At 35.0% G+C, this 25,264-nt stretch overlaps 1 protein-coding gene across 1 annotated transcript in view; it reads right to left on the bottom strand.

Moving 5' to 3' along the window:
* LOC150098777 (protein OS-9-like) overlaps window positions 1–25,264 on the bottom strand; it is a 210,522-nt gene that overhangs the window by 64,058 nt on the left and 121,200 nt on the right. The window contains exons 9-10 of the mRNA XM_090405721.1: window positions 16,535–16,635; window positions 1,555–1,732 (exon numbers count right to left, since the gene is read on the bottom strand). Coding sequence (XP_090261847.1) covers window positions 1,555–1,732; window positions 16,535–16,635 — 279 coding nt within the window. The remainder of the gene's footprint in view (window positions 1–1,554; window positions 1,733–16,534; window positions 16,636–25,264) is intronic.

Raw genomic sequence — 25,264 nt, 5'->3', positions numbered from 1 at the left:
TTTTAGATATCCAAGGGGCTTGCAGTATGGCAAACACATGGTAGGGGCATTGGATCACAGTGATGGTGATCTGATGGATAGAACAGAAGAGTAAAAAAAAAAAAAAAAAAGGCAAAGAGAAGTAGAGCAAAGAATACAAGAAAAAAAGTAAAGAAATAAAAGGAGTTTGTAGTCAGTGAGAGGTTCTTCTTCAGCACAAACAGAAGTCCCATGTGGAGGATCCAATCTAAGTGGAGTGATACAGTTACGAGACCAAAATGTTTGACATTGGAGACTTGACAAATAATAGATTAATGTGAAGAAACTACTGGAAGCAAGCTGCTTAATTACATAGTATTGTTGATTTACACTGAGCTTTGATTAGGGGAACCCCCCCCCCCATTTATATATTCAGTGTGATAACAAAGTACTATATGATATCAATGTCACATGTGGCTACTGTAAATGAGTACACCAATCCTCTGTATGTAAGCAGTTAAGTTTGCCGGTAATGGGGAAATGTGGTGACATGCCAATTTCATTGCAGGCAGATAGTTGGGGCCTGGAGGGCAGGTGCCAGTATTTCGAAAACAGTATTTTGCATCTTGTCACTGGGCTTATATAACTACTGAGTGGTTGGAGGAACACAACCAATTCACCACATTGCTTTGGCCTGCAAACTCCTCTTGACTGTATCCCAATTCAACATGTGTGGGATATGCTATAAGAGTGTGGGAACTGCTGATCCTCCACCTCAGAATGAGCATGAACTGATGGAGTTGTTGCAGTGGACATGGCTCGAGCCACACATGGAGGATGTTACCTTGTAGAATCTGTTCCTAGGTGTCTGTGAGCCGTAAATGCACAGAGAGATGGACCAATGCATTATTAGGTGGGTGTTTCTAATGCAAAGCTAACTCAGTGTAGTATCTTGTACATTTCCTCAAGATTATATATTAAGATAAAAGTGGCATACAAGGGTTTTGAGACTGTCATTTGACTCATATGGTATGTTTACAACATGAATATAGTTCATGACGGCATTTATAATGAAACAGATCTTGTTATAATTCCTGTTCTGTGATAAACTGGATTGGATATAAATTCATTCTAATTTTTTTTCAAGATGCAGTAAATTTCCAATATGCTACTGTAAGTTTTACTTAGGCCATTAACAACCTTTTACGAGTGAAGAGCCATTTTGGCGAAAATGGAATTCAATCTAATATTTCAAGAGAAGTACCTGAAAAAAAAAAAAAAAAAAAAAAAAGGTCATAATAGAAATAAACCAGTACGATATTTCTGATTTAAATTGATTATAAGGCATGTTTACTTTAAAATAAGTATTTTTTTTAATCAAAAAACAGAAATACTGTTCTCAAATTGATTTCATAAAAAAAAAAAATAATAATTTATGAAGAGCCAAAAAAAGCTGCATGCTGCTCATAAATCACAGGTTGCCAAACCCTTGACATATATAAAAGCTGAAAAGTATACTAAGTCTTAATAGCCCAAAAAAATGTTCCCTTTGTTATCAAACACCCACAGGTAGACTGCGATCTCAGAAAAGCTTACCATTTCCTTTTTTATTAACAATAATATTTTTAGCTTTTTCTAGTTCTTTGGTAGCCATAGCAACATCTTTTTCAGCTTTGTCTAGTTTCTCCAGAAGCATATTTAAAGTAGAAGCAAGTTTAGAAAATGCAGCATCCTTATTCTCATCATTTAGTTCTTCTTGTAGTTCTTCCTCAGCCTTAAGAAAATGAAAAAAAAATGCAAAACTATGTAACAGAACAGACAGCAAGAAAATAAAGATTTTTAACCATAGCATAATGACATAAAAGCATGTCTGTGTTGTATACTCATTTGATAGTATAATCAGGTTTTTCCTAAGTTTCTCCATAGTCAATGCACACTTTCCAATAATTATACATATGTTCTATTGGTTATGTTTTCTCATTCACTTCCTTGCCAACACACACAAATGTAAGTTCTTAGTAATTATAACAGTTAAACCTGATGATTTTTTTTTAAAATCACTATTTCAAATTACCCATAAAAGTGTGTAAATCTATATCAATTTAGCGACTAATGATTGGACTATTAATCATTTAATTGGTATATATATTGGTATTTCCAGGTTATCTAACATTAGCCCACTCATGGTTATACCATGAGTGGACTAATGGGTTAAATAATATGGGAATTCTGCTCTAGAGACCAAGCATGGTATACTTCAAGTCAACTCAGGCAGATGGAAAGCAGTTTCACATTCACATATATCCATGTCACAGGGATTCAGACTCAACCTGTTATCCACTGCACTAAAAAAAAAAGTGTGTGGTTTTACTCATTTTAGCTAAACTAACATGCTGCAACTGTTTCAACACTGTATGGTTTTCTGTTTATTATCCAAATATGTAATCCATCTAAACAGTTATGTTTTATTAATAAAAGTGAAAAGTAAAATTTTAAATGCATCATCACAATTAGAATTTGCTGATCACTAAATTTTCAGTTAGGTTCTTCAATAGGATAAACAGATTTAAACAGTGTAATAATAATGGTAGACGTAGATCAGAACTAAAACACCTTATTTTGAGACTTTTTTTTTCTTTTTAGTTTATATAAGAGCTATATAGCTTAAGAAATTTAAGCAGTCATTCAGATTTAGACTTGTTTCTTGTTGAATTATGCAATGAAATCTCAAGGATAAAGAGCAGTGTAACTAACATAACTGATGTTACATTATAGAAATTTTATTTACTCTTTTCTTAATATTCTGGTCTGATTAATACTGAAAATCTCAACCTTAATGATACTCAATTCTAAAACTCTGGGAAATTATTATTAAGAACCATACTGTTTAATTATATAAGTTTTTAGTTTTCATCACATGTACACATATGCTTTTTTTTTTTAAAATCACACACATGTACATTTCAACTGACCTCATAGTATTGGTTTTTAACTGGCTGTCTAGCAACTGCATATAATAAGGAGAGATTCCATTCTCCAAATACCTTCACTGTTTAATTTTTTAATTTCTAACTGTATTACACTAATGATCTTAATAAAATAATTTTTCAACTGTCTGTGTGTAACTTATACAGAATGATAAATAATGCACAGTAATTCATCTATCAGTAAACTTCTACAGCTTCTTTACTCAAAAATTGCTCAAGATGCTGCTGCTTTTCACTTACATTTTTCTTTATCATATCATATCATATCATATAGAGAAGGTACAATTAAAAGCAATCTTAAGGAGCAAAATATATAAAATATAGGAATAAATTATTACATATAGTGAGTCATCATTTGAATAATAGATTTATGTCCAAATTCAACAGCAGCCTGTCTCATTCAATATGCTCTGTAGGTCTAATGGACTACCAGGGAAGGCTCATAAACTACATTCATATATGATAAAGTCACTGTCTGAACTGATGCTCCAAGAGTACAAGCATGCAATGCTCCTACCTTGTCTACTTCAAAGAAAACTGAGTTTGACTAGTTGGTTCTTTTGCAACTTCTTTGTTGAGTGTACCATTCTGTTCTTTTTTCTAAGCATCAGAAATATTAAATCACTTGTTGATCAGCTGTTCTGCAGTTTTTAAATGGGGGGGGGGTTGACAAGCTCAGAGTCTGCTACTTCCAGATCAGTGTGGATCAAGAGTTGCGAATTGCTCAAAACTGGGACCCAGTGTAGTGGTGTCAGTTTGATTATTCCCATCATGATTATCATGCTGGTTGAGTTGGTATTAACCTCAGAAGTGTGTGCTATTCAGCCACATGAATGCACAATATCATTCAGAAGCCAACAAGCTTCTAAATGATGTTATGGGATGCCAGTTTGGCAGCAAGTGTTATAAGATGTTGACAGAATGTTGAGGGGGTGGTACACTGGATGTAAGGTCCTGTCCTTTGTGACACCTAGGTATTTGGGATTTGGGTTGTATTTTAATGTTTGACCATCATCTCAATTTTGAGTTTCTCATGAGCCTTTATATGACAGGGGTGAAAACAAGAAAACCCATTTTACTAAGATTTAGCTGCAGGTTCTAGTTCCTAAATATGTACTTAGCATAGTTAGATCTCTTGTTAATATATCTTCTGTTGCTATAAAAATCAAGTGGATATTAGATCCAGCATTATATCAAAGCCAAATGTAGAAACTATGAAAGTTTTGTAAAAATAAGTTGACCAGAAAGCTTACGGAAATACGTACGCTCACTATCATTTACGAGTCACCCTAGCGCGGACCACTTTAGAAAACATGCACGCTGCCCAGGTGTGTCCATATATTCGCTTTCTAAAGTGGCCGGGCTAGGGTGACTCGTAAATGCCGGTGGGCGTATTCCCGTAAGCACTCTGATCAACTTATTTTTTTTATGAAACTTTCAGAGTTTCTACAGTCAGCTTTGAAATAAAGCTGGATCTAATATCCACTTGATTTTTATAATTTTTGCATCGCCAAACTGAAGCCTTTTGGCTCTTTATTTTAGTAAATATCTTCCGTTGCTTTTAGTTATTGATCTTCCGAGTTGCTATTACCAGGTCATCGGCATAGCAAACTTCCTGGAGATGGTAGAAAGCAGATCACTAACATAACACTGAAGAGTGGGATCAGAACAGAGCCCACTTTTCACTAATTATGTACAAATCCTACTTCTTCCCAACTTCAGTATACTGCTCACATTTGGGTACATCAAAAACTCCCTAAAAATTCTTTATGGTGTTCAAGAAGAAGTCAGTTTGGATAATCAACCTTTCCCAGACTCTCTTCAGTAATCTTATAGATGGCATGCCACTGTTTTTGTGCCTTTTCTCTATGTTCAGAGTATTAGCAACCATCATCATCCACACCTACCACATTTCTGCTATATCTGCAATACGAATAGCTGTTAACATCTCTTTACAGATCAACTGCTAATGTACCAAACCTGCCTCTCCTCCTCCTGTTTTTTCATTCCATCTACCTCTGTTTTCTGTAACAGCCTTGTCCATGAATAATTCCCAAGAACTACAAATCTTTAGCTGTTCAGAAAGAACATTAAAGATTTCTTCTCTCTTAATCTCTGCCCACAGAGAAGCTTTTATGGTTCAGTAACAATATCCTTTCACTGAAAAGACCTAGAGGTTTGAATCTCTAGGATACATGAATCTCCCTAAGGGTTTTTCAACAGAAGTTAGCCAGTCTCACACAAAGATGGTCGGGTTTTTCTTCCTGACAAATAAACTGGTCAAAAGACCGCACACACACACCCACACAAAATTAACTGAATGACATACTAGCCTCATAGCTTTAACTGCTCTGGCAACAATTCTGAACAATCCAATCCATGCATGGAACCAGTTTGCCATGAATTCAAAACTGTGTGTGTGTGTGTGTGTGTGGAGGGGGGGGGGGGGAATGAAATGCTGACAAAGAGTTTGGATAATGGTCTTGTTTGTTAACCATATATAGAAATATACCAGTCATCATTCAGGATTAACCTAATGTTTCCTTGTTTTTTTATTAAATATCAGAGAAGCAAAAATTACTACAAGATTTTATTTTATGTATCAAATTGTAAATATGAGATTAAATTCATACCAGACAACCTGCTTATACATAGTACTGTATAGTAAGTGTGTATTTAGGCTTAGGTGGGAATTAAAGCTCCTCAGGTTTAATAGGTCTAGTATTTCATACAGAGACACCATCTTGAATATAATATAAAAATTGTAATAGGACACAACACAAACAATAAGGGGAAAATGTTAGATTAGAAGCCTAAGGTCCTAAGAGAGAGAGAGAGGGGGGGGGCATCCTTTATGAGTGTGGTAGCAGCCTTGGCTGCTGGGTAGGGGGAATCTAAGAATTCTTGTTTCCAAATATTAGGAAGTTTCACACAGCAGTGTTCAGATTTACATGTTTTTTCCAATCTGCTAGAGATTCAAAAGTCTTTAGTTTGTATTTGCTGTGGTAAAGAATGTTTATTTTTTATTATTATAAATTTAGTTTAATCCTTTATCCAAGTGTAAGCAAACAAATTTTGCACCTGAAAATATCTTCAGGACTGGGGTAAGGTAGTGCAACACCGGACAACTCTTAGCTTGGTCCACCTTTGCTACGAGTTGCCCGGTGTTGTACTACCTTACCCCAGTCCTGTAGATATTTTCAGGTGCAAACTTTGTTTGCTCACACTTGGATAAAGGATTAAACTAAATTTATTATAGTCTAACCAAGTGAAAAATAAACTTCCAACATTTTTTATTATTATTCCATGCAAGGTGTCTGAGACAAGGTCAGCTAGACCAGACTGACCATAGTTATGGTGGTGGATATTGGTAGATTGTCCACTTTGTCATAATACAAATGACAAGAACAAGGAGCCTTGTACACACCTGGAATGCAGAGGTGTGTACAAGGATAGATACTTAAGGAGAATGAATAAAGGTAGCAAGCTTTATTTAAGGTTTGAAAGCAGTGCAGAAATTGTATTTCTTTATGGCTATTTTTTCTGAGGGCCACAGATAGAGAGAACATTAAAAACATTACTGTAATTAGTACAATGAGAGGGATATGAGATGGTGAGGACAATTATTTCTGTTATTTTATTTGGTACCATTAGATAAGATGGTATGATGAATCAAGGAGTTCAGCAGACAGGGGGAGCCTGGTTGGAAATGAAGTTGTGGCCATGTTAACAGGGATTTTATGATACTTTATTTTTCTGGATATAAGATGTTCCCCCTACTTTTTTGAATCCAAAATTAAGAAATCAATATTTTAAACACAAAACAGAACGCATTTAATATTTTTTTAAATATTCAAAATGAGCATAGGAAGCAGTTTGGTACCATCCGCACAGCATGAAAGGATAGCAGTATAGTGTGTCTTTTCATGACCACTTGTTTTGATTGCCACTGTTTTGAAGAATATGACAATCGTTTTTTATTTTTGGACATTTTTATAGGCTAGTGCTCAAAATATTGTCAATGCATTAACTTACCCAGCCAACGAGTTGCAGATGTATGAATGCTTTCGGAGTTCCGATTTGTTTATTCAGAATCAGCCATCAATGACATCAATCGACAGAGTTAATAAAGGCTAGGGATTGGCGGAAGCTTGTTTGTGGAGACTACGTACCAGCAGTTTCGCCACAGCAACTGCGGGTCTCTCTCAACAGGTTACCCCCATTATAAGACGACCCCCAATTTTTAGTCTAAAAATTTTAGAAAAAAGTATCGTCTTATACACGGAAAAATACGATACTCCTGTTATTTTATTTGGCACCATTAGATAAGATGGTATGATGAATCAAGGAGTTCAGCAGACAGGGGAGCCTGGTTGGAAGTGAAGTTGGTGGCCATGTTAACAAGAATTTTATGATACTATATTATTGGGGGGGGGGGACATATGGGAAAATTTGTGAAAGTACCTTGTGTGGACACATTTTCTCTTAACTGAGAAAGGAAGCAATTTGGAAGACGTGCGAATTAGAAAATGGAGAACATCATCAACATAACTTAGACAGATAGAATGATTGAGGAGTGCAGTATCAGGAGCATATGTTTCAAAATGCTCCATACAGAAACTGTCTAGGGTAAGGAGAGTCCATAGTTGTACAATTTTATTCCAAATTAATCTGTAATCTATCAAGAATCCAATGTTATCAGATCTTATATTTCTCTCTTCTAAGGCACATCATACTGTAACCTACCTATACCTTGATCTTCCACCGCATCTTTTTCATGCCACTGTCGCAAAATTGTTTTGCTTACTTTTCCTCTCCTATTCTGTTTAAGTAACCATGCCACCTGAGATAAGCTCTGCTGACACGTTCTTGAATGCTCAAAAAGTCGTGTTCTTTCCTAATATACTCATTTTTAATATGATATTGCTATCGATGTCATCTGTTCACTCCCCTCATCTTTCTCAGAACTCCCATGTCTGTGATCTTCAGTCTTTAAGGATTTTATTTCTAATCCAGCTCTCAGATACATACATTAAAATTGGTTCGAACACTGTCTTGTATACAGCTACTTTAGTGTTTTGACTAATTTCTCTCTTATTCCATATACATTTATTTAGTTGAAATCCTACTGTACCAGGTTTTGCTAATTCTGTTGTCTATTTCCATATTTTATTTGCTATCTTCACTAAAAATTGTGCCAAAATAGCTGAAAAGTTGTAATTGTTCTATAGATTCTCTATTTAGGATGAATTTGATATTTTTAATGTTTCTGACTATTTTCACTGTCTTCTTTGCATTTTTATTGCTAATTTTCATACCAAATTATTGCAACAATTTTTCATTTCAGTCAGGGAATCTTTTTGAGATTAACATCTTAAATTTTAATATCAGGTTTAAATACTATTTTTCTTAATAATGTGATCCATATATATGATGAATAACAGAGGGGATAATGTATATCTTTTTCTCAGACCTGATTTAGCATCAACCATCTTTCTGTACCTCCTTCAATTCCAACCGCTAACTTACAACTCAAAGACTAAGTATTGCTTGATATAATGTCCTATTTACACCATATTACGGTAGTGTGTTAAATAGCCTTCCTCTTGGCACCTAATCATGTGTCTTTTCCAGATCTATAAACTTAAATACAGATCTTAGTGATATTTACATGATTTCTCAGTTATTTGTCTTAGAGTGAAAAGTTGATCCTGAACAACCTCTATTTGCTGGTTCTTCACCAAGCTTCCCTTCCACAATCCTTCTTAGCCATTTTTCAAGTGTACTTGCTTATAAATTTTACCAACATTCATTACAGAAATTCCTCTGTAATTCTAACATTCAGTTTTGTCTCTTTTTACAGGTGAGTATGAGAGACTGTCTTCCAATTATATGGAATTTGTTCATTTGACCAGGCCTTTGAATTATGCAATGTAACCCCTATAAAACTTTTCTATCTCCGTATTTGAAAATTTCTGGTCAAATATCATCCAGCTGCCTTTCCATATTTCAGGTTTTTAATGGCTTTTTTCTACCTCAAGCATTGATATGTACTCATTGCATTCCTAACGAGTGTTTTCTACCACCATGCTTTCACTGCTTCTTTCATTCAGCAATCTTTCAAAATAACCTCTCCAGTCATTAGAATATCTAAGTTTTCATGCCACCTTTATTATCTTATCTTTATTTATAGATTGTAGGCTATTAAAAAAGCCTAGTGTCAGAAAGGGGGAATACTGGTGAATAAAAAAGTGATGTTGAAACTAACCATGATATCAGTACTCCTTAAAACTAAATTTTGAATTTAAGATTTGAATGGATAGAATTTTATTTACACAAGATGAAGTATGACCAGTAAAGGGAAGGAGTTAAAGATTTAGTTAATGTCTACAGCTAGTTTAAAGGAGTGGTGGTAGTCAGTAGCATCTACTATAGAATGGAGAGAGTTATTTGTTAAGATATCATCAAATTCCCAATACGTCTCCTCAGGAATGCACTTGATATGATGGTATTACATGAAAGTGTACTTCATTACTAACCTCCTACTGTTGTATCGATTTTTCTCTACATTACATATTTTATAGTCCAACTCATCAATACAAGTAAGAACCCTTTTCAGACATCATGTGGTACCGCTGGATAACAAAGGAATTGTCTCAGGATCGAGCCAATACCAGTGCATTAGAGTTTCCGAGGTCAACCTCTTGTAAAGCTCTAAGAAATTTATATTAATATTGCTGCACCACTTAGGGCCCTTAGATTAAACAAACTATGTTAATACTTGAGTACATTCCCTAGAATGTACTCAAGTGATACCTTATCTTTGCAGACATGGCCAAAATTCTTACTCCCTAATTTCCTGCTGAGGTTCGTGTTAAATTTTTGCAAAAACAGAATTTTTGGAATCTGATGCAGAGGTGCATCGGATTCCAAATTACATACAATCTTGTTTGGATTCAAAAGCAAAGGTTTATTGAACACTATATAAATATACAGAATATGATATTACAATTCTCACTCTAAGAAGGTTAATGACAATTAGGTTATACATAAAATACACTAACTGGACACAATTAATCAAATTGATTTATTCTATGTTATCACTATCAATTTAATCAGTTAATAAGTACTCTAGCTAGGTATGATACTTATAGCAATAATTACTCTAAATTAGTCACAAGCAGACCATTCTAGGTATCAATAATGTCAATTATAATTCGTTACTAACATCAATCTTCACTCTGAATTACCTTAACATTCTTTAAGCACATACAATAACTCAGTACCGCAAAGCTATAATGTTATGATATACAACTTTAGATCACTTCAGTTCAGTTCATGATACTACTCTAGTTCTTTCTTCTGAATCACTACACAACACAAATTCCTTTCAACCATAGCTAGCAAAAATAGTAAATTCTACTTATCTATACTTGAAGTTCATCAAACTTGCTGATTCGTTGGAAATGTCCTCTCATCACTCGAATGTTCCTTTGATTCCCTCAACAGGCTTTAAGGCACATGGCTCTCTGAGCTATCGAGGAGTCTTCATGATCTCCGCATGGCGAGCACGTAACCCTTCCTTCTAGGGACGGCTAGGCCTATTCTAGCTCCTCGGGACTACGGATCTAGAATTTCCGTCAATGCATTGTCCAAGCACTCTGGAGTGGAGGCGATGTCACCACTGTCCAGCTCACAACCGAGGAGATCCAGAAACGAAAAAGCCTTGTTGGGGGGGGTCTTGACTCTTTTATTTCACCTTTCATCGTGGCGATTCCCGCACTCTACAATGTCCACCTAGCGCTTGGAACATTTTGTCACTTGGGTCAACGTCACAGCGACCATTCTCCATTACTCCTCTTGCGCGTCGAAGGTATGTGATTGCCCGAGGCAAACTGCTCTGTGAACTTTGGACTTACAATCCACTCAGAATTTTATGCAAGTCATGTAACAACTCTAAATATTTATAGATCTAACAAGTATTGAATACTTACACATTGCACTGTTAATTACACAAACAAGTGAGTGATCTTTACTTGAATTATTTGATAAACTACTCCTTTCTTTAAGTTTTGGAACTTGATATATTTACAGGTTGTATTATAACACACTTAGAGACAAACATACAAAACTTAAATACTTCTACAAAACTTAAATACAGATCTTATTTAAGTTAAGGAATATTACATCCCATATTGTTTCATAGCCGAATATAGTAAATATATAAACTTCGGCGAGTCCAAGCATAAGCAAATACCTGGATAGTGTTACAACTGACCCTTTAGGGAGTGCAACACTGAGGCAACTCATGGTAAGGGTGGAGCAAGCTCCAATCACTATTCTTGATATTTCCCCATAATGTGAAACCCAGCTCCTAGGAGCTGGATTACTATTCTACATTATGAGTGAGAGAAGGTCACTACCCAGACTGGTTTCAGCCTTTATTGAGGTCTCACCAGTGAGTAGGTAGACCTAGAAATATCAAGTTTGTAGCAAACAGAACTTACATATACCCTACTATGAGAATAGCCAAGAAGGTGTCCTAATATATTAATTATACGAAGAGCCAAAGGCTTCAATTCGGCAACATATAAACTTATTTAAGTTAAGGGATATTACATCCCATATTGTTTTATAGCCGAATAAGAAACTTAAAGAGTTTCATGCCGAATATAGTAAATATATAAAGATCGGCGAGTCAAAGTGTAAGCAAATACCTGGATAGTGTTACAACTGACCCTTTAGGGAGTGCAACACTGAGGCAACTCATGGTAAGGGTGGAGCAAGCTCCGATCACTATTCTTGATATTTCCCCATAATGTGAAACCCAGCTCCTAGGTCTACCTACTCACTGATGAGATCTCAATAAAGGTTGAAACAGGTCTGGGTACTGACCTTCTCTCACTCATAATGTAGAACAGTAATACGGCTCCTAGGAGCTGGGTTTCACATTATGGAAAAATACCAAGAATAGTGATCGGAGCTTGCTCCACCCTTACCATGAGTTGTCTCAGTGTTGCACTCCCTAAAGGGTCAGTTGTAACACTATCCAGGTATCTGCTTACGCTTGGACTCGCCGAACTTTATATATTTACTATATTCGGCATGAAACTCTGAGTTTCTTATTCGGCTATGAAACAATATGGGATGTAATATTCCTTAACTTAAATAAGTTTATATGTCGCCGAATTGAAGCCTTGGCTCTTCATATAATTAATAAATACAGATCTTTGTTATATTCCTATGAATTCTCAACAACTTGTCGTAAAGTGAAGATCTGATCCTGGCAGCCTTTATTTGGCCTGAATCCAGCTTGCTCTTCACCAAGCTTTTTCTCCACAATTCTCAACCATTTCTCAAGTATACTTGCATAAATCTTACCAGGAACACTCAGTAGGGAAATACATCTGTAATTCTCACATTCAGTTTTATTTCTCTTTATATATATGGGTACTATGAGAGCTCTACTCCAATCATCGGGAATTCGTCCCTCTGTCCAGACCTTCTGAACTATGCAGTGCAACCACTGTAAGACTTTTATACCTCCATACGTCAGCATTTCTGGTCGAATGTCATCTGCTCCAGCTGCCTTTCCACATTTCAAGCCTTCGATGGCTTTTTCTACTTCAAGTATGGATATGTATTCCTGACTGTATGCCTATAATAAATTTAGTTTAATCCTTTATCCAAGTGTAAGCAAACAAAGTTTGCACCTGAAGTATCTTCAGGATTGAGGCAACTCGTGGTAAAGGTGGACCAAGCTCTCATCACTCCTTGTCCCAGTATCTCCCACAATGCAAAGCACATCTCCTTGCGGACACGTATAATGCTATGCATTAAGGGAAGGGCCACTACTCAGACTGGTTTCAACCTTTATTGTGGTCTCATCAGTGGGCGCCAGACCCAGAGGTGGTGATACTAATGTGGAAGTAATGGAGAAGTCACATTTACCTATACGAGTTGCCAAAAGGTGTCTCACCTTATTATTAAATTACTCTGGATTTAGAGAAAGATGTTGGAAGTTTTTTCCCACTTGGTTAGACTATAATAAATTTAGTTTAATCCTTTATCCAAGTGTAAGCAAGAAAATTTGCACCTGAAGTATCTTCAGGACTGAGGCAACTCGTGGTAAAGGTGGACCAAGCTGTCATCACTCCTTGTCCCAGTATCCCATAATGCAAAGCACATCTCCTTGTGGACATGTATAATGCTATGAATTAAGGAAAAGACCACTACCCAGACCGGTTTCGACCTTTATTGAGGTCTCATCAGTGGGAGCCAGACCCAGAAGTGGTGATACTAAGGCAGAACTGGGAGATACTGAGACAAGGAGTGATGAGAGCTTTTGGATTTCTGGCCACTACCCAGAAATTCAAAATGTATTTGCCATTATTATTAGCTTTGCTCTTTTCTCCCAATTTTCCCAATATATTTTTGTATGCCTGGCAATTTTTGAGGCTTTAGAGAAAGCAACTGACACAATGAAAAATGAAAAGTTGATCGTTGTTGGAGATCTAAATAGCAGAGTAAGAAATGATTGGCAGGCATACAAAAATATATTGGGAAAATTTGGAGAAAAGAGCAAAGCTAATAATAATGGCGATTACCTTTTGGATTTCTGCTCAGGACATGGACTGGTTATTACTAACACCATGTTCCAACATAAAAATGTGCACCAATTCACATGGAGAGAAGAGGCAAGAAATAAGAAAAGTCTCATACTATGTTATTGTCGATAGTGATGTTTCCTCTCCCTGGTGCAGGACACCAGAGTGTACAGAGGATTTGAAATTGGAAGTGATTACTATTTAGTCATGAGCAGGATAAAATTAAATTTCATTTTGAAAAGAAGAACATGTAAGAAAGTTTTAAAGCGAATAAAAGTTGCGCAGCTGTCAGATCTGAACTGTATACTAAAATACACAAAGATTATTGAAAAAAAATTAAAGAATTTGAGAACAGGAACCAAACCTTGAAGATTCAGTAGCAAGCCTTGAAGAAAACCTTGATTGATTCAGTCAGAGAGGCATGTGGTGAGGGTGTCTGCAAGAATGGAAAAATCAGAACTCTATGGTGGACACAGGAAGTTAAAGAGGCAGTGAAGGAAAAAAAAAAAGCACATCAAAAGTTCCTGGCAAATTAGTCAGCTTGTGCTCTTAGAGAATAGAGACAAATGTAAGAAAGCCAAACACTGTGTAAAACTAGCTAAACAAAAGTCATGGAAAGACTTTGCTTAGAACATAGATATTTATTTTCTATGTTCTTTGCTAAGAACATAGAAAATAAATATCGAGAAGGTGGCAAGATATTCTGGAGGTTGTTGAAGAAGTTCAGAAATGGAGGAAAGAGTTGTAAATGGAATTAGAGATGATAAAGGTGACATGAAAACTGAGAAAAAGATATCCTTGAAGTATGGAGTAATTACTCGAAAAACTGCTAAATGAAACAAGCAGTGATAGCACAGTGGTAAAAAACACTCAACAGGCATAGAGTCAGAAGTTTTTTCCCACTTGGTTAGACTATAATAAATTTAGTTTAATCCATTATCCAAATCTAAGCAAGAAGAACCTTCTGTGGGACCATAGGCACAAATAAGTCTCACTGTCCAGTTCCCCATTCTGATATTTGCCCACATCACTCTACTTGAGACTGCCTACCATTCAAGAATATTAGCCTCATATTTAGTGTTGAATACTATGGCTACTCCTTTTCCTTGATTGGAAATTTTTGTCTTTTTGAAATTATAATATACCTAGTGTTTAATTTAAATGCCATTCATGAAGAAATGTTAGGAATTATTTTTTTTTTTTTTTTTGGAATTAGTTGTTTTTGGAATTATTGCTTAAAAATTAGGCTATGCCTGGTAATGTGTGTATTCTGGCTGGTTTGCTAGTTTTGTAGAATGAAAGGACACTATCTCTGTATGAAAGTGGCTAATTCATGTTTATTTGATAAGCCCATACTGTATAAAGGTTCTCAGTGCCTAGATGGGATTTGAATCAAGGTCTTTTCAACCAAAAGGTCAGTACCACCAAACCTCCTTGATACAGAATAAGCTATGGAGGGTCAAACGTCCAAGTAACTTGCATGGAACTGTGGTAAACAAAACCATGAAACAGTAACAAATGTTATTGTCAGTCTAAATGACTGACGTTATTTAGACATTACTAGTGTTCTACTTGCTTACATCCTATTGACAATTTTCTTCCAAATTAATTTGAGTTATTATATGTCTTCATCTTGGGCTTTTTCCTGCAACTAGGCCATCAAACATTCGTTTTTACTAACCTTTCCTCCCCATTCTGTTTAAGTGCATACACCATTTTAGATTAGCTCTGCTTACAGATTCCTTAATGGTAACAATGCCAAGATGTTTTCTTAACATATCTTCATTTTTAATGATTCTGTTATCAATGAAATCTACTCACTATAATTTTTCTTAGAACATGCATATCTGCAGCCTCCAGTCTTTGATAAGATGCTTTGTTTCAAACCTAACTTTCAGATCCACAAGTTAAAAACTGGTTTGAACACTGTCTTGTATACTGCTAGTTTTTTTTTTTTGGCTAATTTTTTGTTTATTCAACTGGCTGCCAACTAATGTTCTGATTTGATATCTTCACTAAAAATTGCACCTAAATAGCTGAAATATTTTACTTATTCTATAGGTTCTCACTGGAGAATGCTGCTGGTATTTTTCCATTCTTTAAGATTACTTAAAGTACTGGAGACTTGTACTAGATTTTAGGAGTATAACAGATGGTAGTGGGAAGATAGAAATACAATCTTTATATTAATCAGAAATTCGTGATGTAATTTATCATTGTGCTTAGCTATTTTCATAATCTCATCTTTTTGAATGTTTCAAAGTTCAAATTACAAAAAAAAGCTAGAATTTTGACTGCATTAGAGGTTAGACTATGAATTTTCATCTGTAGACCAGAATTTCATTGGGGAAAGGGGGGGGTTCATCTCCTTCCTCACCTAAAGCTTTGCTAGTATCCACAATAAGATTCAAACCCCATGTTGCCAGTTATCACATCCAGTCTGCCATATAAATAATAATCTGGCATCTGAATTTAAGTAATTTTTAAAATAATTAAAAATTACTTAAATAATGACCACGCAGATAATGACCCCCCCCCCCCCCCAATGAAATTTGGTCTCCAGGTCAAAATTCCAGCTTTTTCTGAGTCTTTTAATTCATAACTGAAATTGCTTTTCCGATATGAGTTAAAAATTTGCAATTTATAAAAATATACATCCATCAATCCTAAAAACTCAATCTAATTACTACTTGAAAATAATAATTTGAGTAATTAGTCACAACTTAGAATTACTAATTACATAAAAGCAGATTTTATAAAGTTCTTAGAACATGTATCCAAAAAATGATCAAAACATCTTACCCAAGCAATCCAGTGAAGAAACGAACTATATGAAAATTGGTAGTTTTATTAATTTACAAAATTTCCTCTTCTATACTATTTTTGCATAAAAGGAAAACAATTTACGATTAATTCTGAACAGCATACACTAACATTTGTAGAAATGTTAATATACGATTAATGTAACTTTTAGTAACTTACTTCATTTAAAATTGCATTAAACTGTTCTGAAATCTGGTGATGCAACTTATCTTTGTATGTAGCTAGTTTCACATTCTGATCTTTAAGAATATTTCCAGGTTCTAAATTTAAAAAAAAAAAAAAAAAAAAAAAAAAAGTGAATTTACAAGTAAAATAAATATTTTTTTTGGTTAAAACAAAATCATTGAAATTATATATGTTATTTAAAAAAGAATAACACAAGAACATAATTGCCATTGGTACAAAGCAAACAGAATGAATGTTGGCAACAGAGTGAAAACTTTTTATTTATTAAATATTATGTGTGATACTGGTTAAAAACAAAACTGTATAAACAAGGAAACTGAAGTATTCTAAACAATGTAAGTACATGTTGGGATTATCAACACATGCCTTAACAACAGACTGAATATAATGTGGAATGGATTCTGGGTATTCTAAAAGGTATGTGGTAATGTGAAGCAACTTCTATAGCAATAATGTCTGTCTCCTTCAAGGATGAGGGCAGTAAATGGCATGTGCTCTAATGCATAACATTCTCATATGAGTTAAAATGCAAACTGAGTAGCAAGGAAACAACTGATTTCACCACTCTATTCTTGTAACCAGTGGCATAAAATATGGTGCAAAAGTGAAGAGAGAGAGAGAGAAAAAAAAAAAAAAAAAAAACACGCTTTCAGGTTGAAATATAACATTATATATGTGATTTTGTCATTCCTTTAGGTTCAGTAGATCTAATTTATGCCAGAAGAAAGTTATACACAGTAGTGTTTCACTTCTGGCAACTTGTACAGTGTAGGTGAGATAAGGTTATTGCTTCATTACTCTCCATATTCAAAGTCTGTGCTAAAGATTGCAATTCTGGAACTCAAGTTCTTTTTAAAACTCTGTGGTCCTTCTTATGCTAAAATTACTTGGAAAAATATTCTTGAAAGTCATTATTATCAAATTCCCTCAAACTTGTACCCTCAAAGGATGTACAGGTTATGATAGTACATGAAAAACTTATATCATTACTAACTTACTATCTGCAATTTTCCTCCAAATTAATCTGTTACCTGTCAAGACTCCAACATTATCAGATCTTATATTTCTGTCATCTAAGGCACTTTGTACCATATCAATCCACCTATATCTTCATCTTCCTCTGGGTCGTTTACCTGCCAACCTGGCAGAGAACACTTGTTTTGCTAATCTTTCCTCTCCCATTCTGTTTAAGTGACCATACCACTTGAGATTAGCTCTGCTAACACATTACTGGATGCTGACAATGTCAAGTTGTTTCCTAATATCCTTGTTTTTAACATGATATTGCCACTGATGCCATCGGTTCATTCCCCTGATCTTTCTCAGGACTCTCATATCTGTGGTCTCTAGTCTTTTATCAAATGTTTTATTTCTAACCCAGCTCTTGAGTATTTCGACTAATTTCTCTCTTATTCCATATCAATTTATTCAATTGACTTCCTATCATATCGGCTTTGTTGATTCTGCTGTCTATTTCCATATTTAATTTACTATCTTCACTAAAAATTGTGCCTAGGTAACTGAAATATTTTACTTGTTCCATAGGTTCTCCATTCACAATATAGTTGATATTTTCAATGCTTTTGCCTATTTTCGTTGCTGATGTTTGCACCCAATCTATTACAACAGTTATTCACTTTAGTCAGGGAATCTTGTAGATTTGTACTGGATTTATTTAAAAATAACATCATCCACATAAGGTAATGAGCTGAGATTAACATCTTCAATTTTGATATCAGGTTTAATACTACTTTCCTTTATACTGTAATTCATTTAGATGATAAATAACAAAGGGGATAATGCACATCCTTGTATGACACTAGATTTAACATAAAAAAATCTTCCTGTATTTCCTTCAATTCTAATTGCTGACTTATAACTCAAAGATTAAGTATTGCTTGATATATGCCCCATTGAAACCATATAACTGTAGCATTTCTATTGGCATCTTGTCATATGCCTTTTCCAGATCTTTGTTATATTCCTATGATTTCTCAACAACTTGTCGTAAAGTGAAGATCTGATCCTGGCAGCCTCTATTTGGCCTGAATCCAGCTTGCTCTTCGCCAAGTTTTTTTTCCACAATTCTCAACCATTTCTCAAGTATACTTGCATAAATCTTACCAGGAACACTCAGTATGGAAATACCTCTGTAATTCTCACATTCAGTTTTATTTCTCTTTTTATATATGGGTACTATGAGAGCTCCACTCCAATCATCGGGAATTCATTCCTCTGTCCAGACCTTCTGAACTATGCAGTGCAACCACTGTAAGACTTTTATACCTCTATACTTCAGCATTTCTGGTCGAATATCATCTACTCCAGCTGCCTTTCCACGTTTCAAGCCTTCGATGGCTTTTTCTACTTCAAGTATGGATATGTATTCCTGACTGTATGTCTGTTGAGTGTTTTTTTTACCACTGTGCTATCACTGCTTGTTTCAGTTAGCAATTTTTCGAAGTAATTACTCCATACTTAAAGGATATCTTTTTCTCCCATTTTCATGTCACATTTATCATTTCTAACTCCTTTTACAGCACTCTTTCCTCCATTTCTAAGCTTCATCAACAACCTTCCCATGAATTTTGTTTAGCTAGTTTTACACAGTGTTTAGCTTTCTTACATTTGTCGTTGTATTCTCTAAGAGCACAAGCCGATTTATTTGTCAGGAACTTTTGATATGCTTTTTTCTTTTCCTTCACTGCCTCTTTAACTTCCTATTGTTATAATGGCTCTCATTGTAGTAATATTTACTTAATATGGTTTAACTCCTTTACTTAACTATCTCTTGAATAATTTGTCCTATCTCAGCAGAGTCTATAATGTGTCTGTCTTTGTCTTACTATTATATACTTCAGCCCCTTAGATTATCATGTGTGCGAGTCTGATCTATAAAGGGAGTGTATCAAGGTTAAGTCAACCCCTTGGTAACAAAGCTTCTGAAGTTAACTTCTCTTAAGGTTCTAAGAAAATTTATTTGTTCTGCTGCGCCATCAGAACCCTTAGATTGGAAAAACGTCTCAGTCAAGAAGTGAACCTTCAGATATGCACGTGGTTAATCTAATCTATTTCTATACTAAATTATCAATACCTTCTATAATTAACCATGTTTGCAGTGGTGGTCTTAATTAACAATTATCTCCCGCTTAGATCCGAATAATTTATGAGTGGTGCATCGGATTCTTAGACACAGGCATCCAAATTAATAAGAGCAAAAGGTTTATTTAACATAATATTCATCATACAGAATAAAGAACTTTCAATTATCACTGTACTACTAGATTACAAAGTAAAATTAATCAATATACATCATACAGTAATTAATACTACAAAAACATTATGTTCAAAGATTCAAAGCTCGCATGCTTAGATTATAAAAATAATAAGACTTATAAACTGACCATAGATTTTTAATTTGTACGTATGTTTGTACAATATTGTACAAACACGTTCACATGACATGTCACGTGAACGTGTTACCTTAGCTACCTAGCAAGCACTAACGTTTTTTGTATTCTTTAACCTTTTTTGCATTTATCAATTTTTTGTACTGTGCAAGCCTTGAAAAAGCTAGTCAGTTATTAGCAAAACCGGTAGGCAATATTGTATGAACACATGTACGAATTAAAAATCTATGGTCAGTTTTCTATAAGTCTTATTATTTTTTAACATTTACGACCAAAAACGTATAATTTAACCAATAATGACTTTTAGGTGTTAATCAAGCTGTCTGGATTAGACATCTCTATAATTCTTAAACATAGTTAGCAATCAACACAAGTACAATTATAATACATAGCACATATTGCTCATCGACTACGATTAAAATATCACAGTTCTGTCTTAATTTTAGATAGTCAAAACTTTATGAAGGTCTATGATTCTTAAGTTACAATTACCTTCCTCTCACACATTACTTGATTAAAGGTTTCCTATACCGAACTAGAGGATTCCTCATGCTTGTCCTTTTGATTCTTGGATTCCTTTTCTTCCAAACATTTTCTTCCCTCTATGTTAAGGCTAAAATACCTGTCAGCTTAGGTTGGTCCTCATGGAGTCTGCATACCGATCATTCTATGCCTAGAACATTCTTAGCGCGAGGCGATTCTGCATCCATAAGGCATACTACCTGGCCACTTTCTTTTCCGGGAGTTGCCCGTTGCTTCAAGAATCCTCTATCCGTTCATCGTAGGGCTTGTAATCCGCGATCCCTCTATTCACGACCCGACACCTCCGACCTGCCACCGAGAGAGAGAGAGAACAGACTCCAGAAAAAAGCTCTGGGGGGGGGGGGGGGGTCAAGCCCTTTTATATCAACCCCTACTGGGACTCCTTGTAACCCTAAATTTTCACCCGACACATTATTCCTTTGCAATTGTGGGTATTGCCTTTTTGTAGCATCTTCTCCAAAAACTTACTAATCTGGTGTCTTGCCCGCGTGCTTTGACTTTATAATCTCAGTTGGTTATATGCAATTTACATAGTAATTCTTTTATATCAATTCTAACAGAAAATATGTATATAACAAATTCATTGTCTAACATACAATTTAGTAGGTATTTTACATGGGAATATTCACAAGTTTTACACTAATTATGGTATCCAATATTTGTCAGGCTATATACAACTTATATTAAAATACAAGCATATCCTTTTCAAGGATTTTAACTTGACAAATTATGAATGAAACATTCCTTAGTGAATTGTATTCATTCACAATTTAACACTATGTCCACCATGGAGTTCTAATTTTTCTATCATTGCAGACAACCTCACTACATGCCTGTCTGGCTGAATCAATGTTTTCTTCAGGGCTTGTCACTGAATCTCCAAGCTTTGGTTCCTGTTCTCACTTTTATTTTTTCTTGAATAATGTTTGTGTATTTTAGTCTACAGTTCACATCTGAGAGCTGCTCAACTTTTATTTGCTTTTCAAGGTGATCACTTCCAATCCTCTGTACACTGTAGTGTCCTGCACCAGTGAGAAAACATCACTATCAACAATACCATAGTCAATGAGACTTTTCGTATTTCTTACATCTTCTCTCCATGTTAATTTGTGCACATTTTTATGTTTGGAACATTGTGTTAGTAATAACCGGTCCATGTTCTGAGCAGAAATCCAACAGATATTTGCCATTATTATTAGTTTTGCTCTTTTCTCCAAATTTTCCCAAAATATTTTTGCATGGCAATTATTTTCTACTCTACTATTTAATCTCAAACAAGGACCAACTTTTCCTTTTTCATTGCGTCATTTGCTTTTTCTAGAGCATCAAAAAATTCCTCCACTTCTACCTTGGTAGAACCATAGACAATGAAACAATGGGACTTATTTTTCCATAGGTACAAATAAGTCTCATTGTCCAGTTCCCCATTCTGATATTTGCCCATATTACTCTACTTGATATTGCCTGCCATTCAAGAAGATTAGCCTCTTGTTCACTTTTTTGTTTATGCATACTAATGTAATGAAGTGTGACCATATCACCAATAGCTTAATTACTTAAATTTTCAATGATATACTTTGCCTCAAGGTAGGCAGTTTTAATTTACTTGATTTACAGTGAATGCACACTGCAGTTGTGATAAAACTTTTCATTTTGACTTCTATCTTTATCTTGGCTTCACTAAGACAGTATGAGAACTTCAACAACTGCATACTTTTTTATTTTTATTTTTGGTGAACACTGCAAGTGGGAATTTTTCAAATAAAGCATAAAATACACTCATGAGCTAAAACATTATATGCCTACCTGCCTAGTAGCATTTTGAGCCTTTGAGGCTGAGACGTCTGCTTGCTTGCACCCATCCTAACATTAACTCTACCAGAATAATGCCAAAGAGGTCAGCAACCAAGTGAGGAAGTCACATCATCATCAATTGGTGGATGCTTACATGTGATCCCACAAATGTTCAATAGAATTCAAATCAAGTGGTTAGGACAGAATGCTTAGATATAGTCTTCCATTTATACTTGCACAATATGAGCCTTGTGACATGGGACACTGTCTTGCTGGAAAAGTCTACATCCACTGGGCCATTTGTTGCCACACAGGGCTATACCCGATCCAAAACAACCCCCAAGTAAGAATTAGTGCTCAAGGTATGTTGAATGGGGATGATACGAACCAGTGATGTCCATAAGAATAATCCCCATACATGGATACTGCTATTAGTATCCATGTATGTTTGGATTATACCAGGATAATCCAAGCATATTTTATCCTCCTTTTGAAATGTTGTATATTAGTACATTTTTATTCTTAATAAAATATAAAAACAATTAGAAAAAAAAAAAAACATTAGTTCACAGTACTAATGTACTAGCAGTTTACAACCTTTCAAAGGTGGGATAAAAAAAAGCCATAAGGCATCTCAGATAACATTATGCTTCAGATTTTTCCTGATCTGCCTATTTATCCTATATAACAAATGCAATAACACAAAATTTTATGTATAAAGCAATGATTTCGCATGTTGGTGAACAATTCATACATTGCCTTATTTCTTTCTCCCCTTCAAAGCATTTTGGTTCTTCAGAATATGCAGCGATTTCAGGAATCTAAGAAAAAAAAATTAAAGGCAGGAAGGCCACAGTATCCATTACTGTCCGACCACAGATACAAGAACCTCAGTTGGCTCAGTGCCAAGAGTCAATTCATGTTGAAGGGGAGAAAGAAATAAGGTAATGTACGAATTGGTCACTAACACATGAAATCATTGCTTCATACGTAAAATTTTCCAACTGTTATACAAGAATTATAGTTACCACTTTATAAACTACAATATTCATAAAAGAGAAGTTAATTTTCCGACCTGTAATAACAAACAACTCATCCCACAATATGGATTGATTACCCTATTATCAGAATGGATTCTCCTTCTTCTGGCATGCGCAGAAGTGTCGAAGGGTCTTGCCTCTGTGGGTGTACACAGTATTCTTTAAAATGTGCCCAGATGCTTTATGAAGGAGAGAAACAAAGCACTTTTTAGTTGTGAGCTTTATGTTCACTGTTTCTTAGTGTATGGTAAAAATTCCACAAGGGTTATTTTTAAAAGTTCTGTATACTATGCATGCATGGCAATGGAATGATGTGAAAGTATCCACCTTCACTGGCACTTCAAAGCATCTTGGTTCTTCAGTATATGTAGGATTTCGGAATCTAAGAATGCAAAACAGTTAAAGGCAGGAAGGTTGCTTTAATTTCATTATTCTTTAAAATGCACTAGCATATTTACTCAAATATGACTCGCCCTCGCACCCCCGATTTTACTTTAGGAAAAAAAAAAAGAAATTAAAGTTTTGCATATACCTCACACACACGAAAACAGTTTAAACACATTCACATTAGGGTGATAACTTGTTCTCCCACAGTAAACAACATGCTTTCCCCAACAGCCACTATACTGCACACACAAAATAAGCAAATACAGTCAATTCTCCTACAACGCGGTACTCTTATAACACGTTTCATTATAACGTGGAGCCAAAATTGCGGCAGCCCTCCTATAACGCGGTACTCTTACAACGTGGTTTCCGTTCAACAACATTCCATCAACTTAATTAGTTTCAGAAGATTCTCTATAGCATGAATTTATCTATGTGTTAAATTTTTACAGTTGAAATTAATGGGGAATTCCCTTCTTTTTGGTGAAGGTACATCACCATTTTCCAATTTCAGTTATCAGGGAATTCCCCTATAAGCGAAGAAACGATGCGAGATTGTTCACAGTGCTCTGTTTTAATGCTTAAAATAGACTGTATGATTGGCTGTTGCGTATTTGCGTGAATTTTTTTATCCAATAGCGCTGCCGAACTTTCGCTGTAGCAAACACCCACTTTTCATCAATTTTAAGTGCAACTTAATAGGAAACTGTCTGTAAATCCGTGCAGACGTACATATCACGATTAGTGTTCAATAAAGTGCCTTTTGCTCGCTTAATTTGTGTTATCATAATTGGACAACATTACACAATACTGTAGGTAATATTTTTTATTTGTTGTAATATAATAATAATAAAATAATTGTTAACCCCAGGTTTGCATAATGTCGCAGCGCAAAGTTTAAAAGAGAGTTAAGAAACTGCTTAGCTCCGTATAGAGAGGTTTTAGTACAGTTAGAAAAAAAAGCTACGATTTAAAATCAACATGAAGATTTGTCAAGTGAGGAAGACATTTGGCCCATTAAAAGACGAAGAGTTAGGCCACTCATATTTGAAAGCGAGGATGAGTGTTAAAAGCGTTCAATACACATGAAATTATGTTACACAATTTTACATAATTTAGTTTGATTTTTTCCTTGTATGAACTCTTCAATTCAATAAAGATAATTTTATTGTACTTAACATATTATCTTGCCTTTTGTGTTTGTAAAATTTTTTCTACAACCGTATGCACCGTAACTTGACGCTCTGAGAATGCAATTTTCATACAACGCAGAACGAATCAAACTGATTAACAAGTGATTTTGCTTACTTCCGAGTTTCACTCAACGCGGTACGAATCAATCTGATTCATACTAATTCTGAGTTTCTTATAGCGCGGTTTCCATATAACGCAGTATACAGTTTCCATATAACGCGGCACGAATTAACCTGGTTTGCACGTTAAATCTGAGTTTCTTATAACACGGTTTCCATATAACGCGGTACGAATTAATCGCATTATAGGAGGGTTGACTGTAGTTATATCACTGA

This window comes from Typopeltis vanoorti, chromosome 15 (genome assembly GCF_054136105.1).
Source record: "Typopeltis vanoorti isolate ZY-2024b chromosome 15, IOZ_Tvanoo_1.0, whole genome shotgun sequence".
In the NCBI taxonomy this organism is placed as follows: domain Eukaryota; kingdom Metazoa; phylum Arthropoda; class Arachnida; order Uropygi; family Thelyphonidae; genus Typopeltis; species Typopeltis vanoorti.
This window is presented reverse-complemented; position numbering and strand designations above follow the sequence as displayed.